Source organism: Hylobates moloch, unplaced genomic scaffold (genome assembly GCF_009828535.3).
Source record: "Hylobates moloch isolate HMO894 unplaced genomic scaffold, HMol_V3 SCAFFOLD_1, whole genome shotgun sequence".
NCBI classification, from domain to species: Eukaryota; Metazoa; Chordata; class Mammalia; order Primates; family Hylobatidae; genus Hylobates; species Hylobates moloch.
The window spans coordinates 94,049,162-94,053,203 of record NW_026652276.1 but is presented as its reverse complement, the minus strand read 5'-3'; the positions used below and the strand labels follow the sequence as shown (position 1 = coordinate 94,053,203).

At 39.6% G+C, this 4,042-nt stretch overlaps 1 protein-coding gene across 1 annotated transcript in view; it reads right to left on the bottom strand.

Annotated features, from left to right (window-relative positions):
• LOC116810278 (nebulin-like) overlaps positions 1 to 4,042 on the bottom strand; it is a 106,133-nt gene that overhangs the window by 94,430 nt on the left and 7,661 nt on the right. The window contains exons 6-7 of the mRNA XM_032754463.2: positions 2,200 to 2,403; positions 1,743 to 1,847 (exon numbers count right to left, since the gene is read on the bottom strand). Of these exons, the coding sequence (XP_032610354.2) occupies positions 1,743 to 1,847; positions 2,200 to 2,403 (309 nt within the window). The remainder of the gene's footprint in view (positions 1 to 1,742; positions 1,848 to 2,199; positions 2,404 to 4,042) is intronic.

Sequence of the window (4,042 nt, the reverse complement as noted above, 5' to 3'; positions counted from 1 at the left end):
ATATTATATATACTATATATTATAGATATATATGTACTTTTTTTTTTCTTTGACAGAGTCTTGCTCTGTCACCCAAGCTGGAGTGCAGTGGCACGATCTCAGCTCACTGCAACCTCTGCCTCCTGGGTTCAAACAATTCTTGTGCCTCAGCCACCCAAGTAGCTGGGATTACAAGTGAGCCACCACTATGCCTGGCTAATTTTTGTATTTTTAGTAGAGATGGAGTTTCATTCACCACGTTGGCCAGGGTGGTCTCGAACTTCTGGCCTCAAGTGATCCACCCTCCTCGGCCTCCCAAAGTGCTGGGATTACAGGCATGAGCCACCATACCAGGCATGTTCTTACTCCTGAGTAATTATATTAGCATCAATGAGAAGCTCACTCACTTAGCCAATACTTACAGCAAATGTTAAATAATGATGATATTAGGGGCACCTTCATTTTAATCCTTATATGAACGAGAAGTTTGGTCACCAAGGATGAGTTGGCCTTTGATTTGAGAGTTATTTTTCAGTCATGTTGAGAAAATATTCATTTATTCTTTCTTAACTAAGATTTTATTTTTAAAAAATAAGAATGGGTATTGGATTTTGTCAGATGCCATTTAAATCTAATAAAATGAGTCTTTTCTTCTTGTTCTATGGCACTATTAAGTCTCTGACTATGGGGCCCTCTTGGCATTCCTGCATGAACCCCAGTTGATTATATCATAACATTTTAATGTAATGCTGAATTTGATTTATTAATATTTAAGATTCCCCCCATTATTATTGGTCTACAATTTAAATTTTATTTATTTATTTATTTATTTGAGACAGGGTCTTGCCCTGTCACCCAGGCTGGAGTGCAGTGGCATGATTATGGCTCACTGCAGCCTCTTCCTCTTGGGGTCAAGTGATCCTCCCACCTCAGCCTCCCAAGTAACTTGGACTGCAGGTACACCTCACTTTGCCCAACTAATTTATTTATTTTTTATTTTCTTGCAGAGATGGGGTCTCCCTATGTTGCCCAGACTAGTCTTGAACTCCTGGGCTCAAGCAATCCTCTGGCCTTGACCTCCCAAAGTACTGGGATTATAGGCATGAGCCACCATGCCCAGCTGGTCTACAGTTTTTAATTTGTGACACTATCTTTGAAAAGTTTTGGTAATTGCAATGGATTTCCTTCTTTTACTAGGCTCCTGATAATTTATTTATTTATTGAAGTTTTGAAATAATCAAGGGGGCCCTGACACTTGAAAGTAGGAAGGAAAGTGTTTAAATGTTCTCCTTAATTTCTTAATTAAGAAACCTCTTAATTTCTTGCAATATGTTTTTTGTTTTTTTTTTCTTGGGTCAATTTTGGTCATTTATTATTTTCTAGAAAACCCCCAGAGGTCCATGTTTTAAAATTAATTCACATATTTTTGCAAAGAATTCTCAAAATTATTTTGAGTTTATCCGAGTCTATTGTTAATTCTCCTTTCTTGTTTGTGCATCTCTTCATTCCTCTTTCACCTTCTTTGTCCCCTTATTGAAAAAGGACAACTAAAGAGACTTTTGTTGTGGAGATGTTGACTCACCAGTAACTGGCCTTGCCCAGTGAATCACCAGGGATCTCCTCCTTGCCTCACTCCTAGTCAAGGGGTGACCTCAAGGAGTCTTCCTCACCCCACCAAGTCCATCTTCCCTCCCTTCCACGCTCATAGTATAGCCCTGACTGGGTAACTTTCCAAACAAAAGAGAGTCTGTTGTAGTACTTACATTGCTCACATTAAGAGCATTTGCTCTAGCGAGATTAATTTCTGGAGTATCTGGCATTATGTGGATTGAAGTTTTATCCTTGTCCCAAACCTCTCTGTACTTTGGCTGTGGAAAGAAACAATAATAAAATTACTTCACAATTTTCATGTTGCTAGTCCCAGTATGCAACTTTTAAATTTTCTTTTGGATTTGATCCAAAACCTTTTCATGTTAGGGCAAAGATTTCTGGAATCTTTTCACATAAGTTACTCAAATTTGATATAAGATCTGTATTATTCCCTTTTATTAATAATTTGAGTTTTTGCTTAAAATAAGCAAACCAAGACAATACTGTATTACTTAATAAAATTTCTATTATTAACAAAGTTTTTATTACTCTAAAATAGATGACCAGGTTTATTATTTCTCATATATTTATGGCATGAATTCAATTTTAATAGAGAAAAAACTAACTCACAATACTAATATTTTCAGCATTTGATTTAGCAAGGACCACTTCAGGTGTGTCAACAATGCTTGTGTACTTAAGGTTCACCACAGGCGTCCGATAGACACTATCACAAAAGATCTGCTGGGCATTTTTGACTCTCAACACTTCAGGAGACCCTTGGGGCATCCAGCCAATGCCACGCAACCACTCCAAGTCAGCCTTGTAGAGGGCCTGAAAAAGAAAACATAGGTAGAAGCAGGGTTTGTGTTTTGTTGTGTATGTGTGTGGTAAAATAAGGACAGTTTTTATGTTGTGTGTGTATATATTATATATACAACATAAAAATATATATAACATAAATACATATATATATATATATATTTTTTTTTTTTTTTTTTTTTTTTGAGACAGAGTCGCATTCTGTCACCCAGGCTGGAGTGCAATGGCACGATCTCAGCTCATTGCAACCTCCACTTTCCGAGTTCAAGCAATTCTCCTGCCTCAGCCTCCCAAGTAGCTGAGACTACAGGCACGTGCCATGATGCCTGGCTAATTTTTGTATTTTTTTTAGTAGAGACGGAGTTTCACCATGCTAGGCAGGCTGGTCTCAAACTCCTGACCTCAGGTAATCCGCCCACCTTGGCCTCCCAAAATGCTGGGATTACAGGCGTGAGCCACTACGCCAGGCCTCTTTTATTTTACCTTCCACAAACAATAATTAAAACAGAGCACTAGCCTGAGAAACATAATTCCTCAAATGCACAATGGCATTTTATTTTGCTTGGTTTTCTGTGGCAAGGGTCTGTGTGGTAGTGCCCATGTGCATTCTAAAAGGCAACGTGATGCAGAAGCAGCTCTCCATTTGAGGGACTACATGGAAGACTTTTGAATAATATTTAGGTTATCATCATACCATTACCAATGTGGATTTTAAAGCAACAATAATGGGCTTTCTAGTAAGTTCTCCAGACAGCAGCCAGAATGATCTTTTCAAAATTCAGAATTCAAATCCGATGTCACAACATTCCCCCTATCCTATGGCTTCCCATTGGTCATAGGATAAACATCAAAATCTCTGACACAGACTAGAAGGGGATGAATGGTCTGGCACCAGTCCCCACCTATTCTTCCAGCCTCGTGTCATCTGTACTTCCATTGGCCCTGTGTGTCCTGATCACACAGCCTGTCTTTCAATTCGTAGTCTCATCAGCCCTCTTTGCACATGTTGGTCACCCTGAAGGAATTGCCCCATGTCCTCCTAACCAATCCAACTTCTATTCTTCCTTCATATCTCTGTAAAATCAGTGCCTTCTCAGAAGAACTTTCTTGATCTTTCTTCATAGCACCTTGGATCACTCTCAGACATTCGATTTTTATTCTTTAATGAACATCTAGGTCTTGGTTATCAATGTGAACTCCCTAAAGTCAGGAGCTGTCATGTTTTTTGTTTGTTTTTGAGACGGAGTCTCAGTCTGCCACCCAGGCTGGAGTGCAGTGGTGCAATCTCAGCTCACTGCAACCTCTGCCTCCTGGGTTCAAATGATTCTCCTGCCTCAGCCTCCTGAGTAGCTGGGATTACAGGCACATGCCACTGCGCCAGGCTAATTTTTGTGTTTTTAGTAGAGACGAGGTTTCACCATGTTGGTCAGGCTGGTCTTGAACTCTGGACCTTGTGATCCACCCACCTCAGCCTCCCCAAAGTGCTGGGATTACAGGTGTGAGCCACCATGCCCAGCCCTATGTCATGTTTTTTCTTCTTCTTTATTCACCATTGTACCTTTAGTGCTTAGCACAATGCCTGGCACATGGTGTATTTAAGTATTTTTAAAAGGATGATTAGGAATTTGATCACTAGTTCCACAATTTTGGC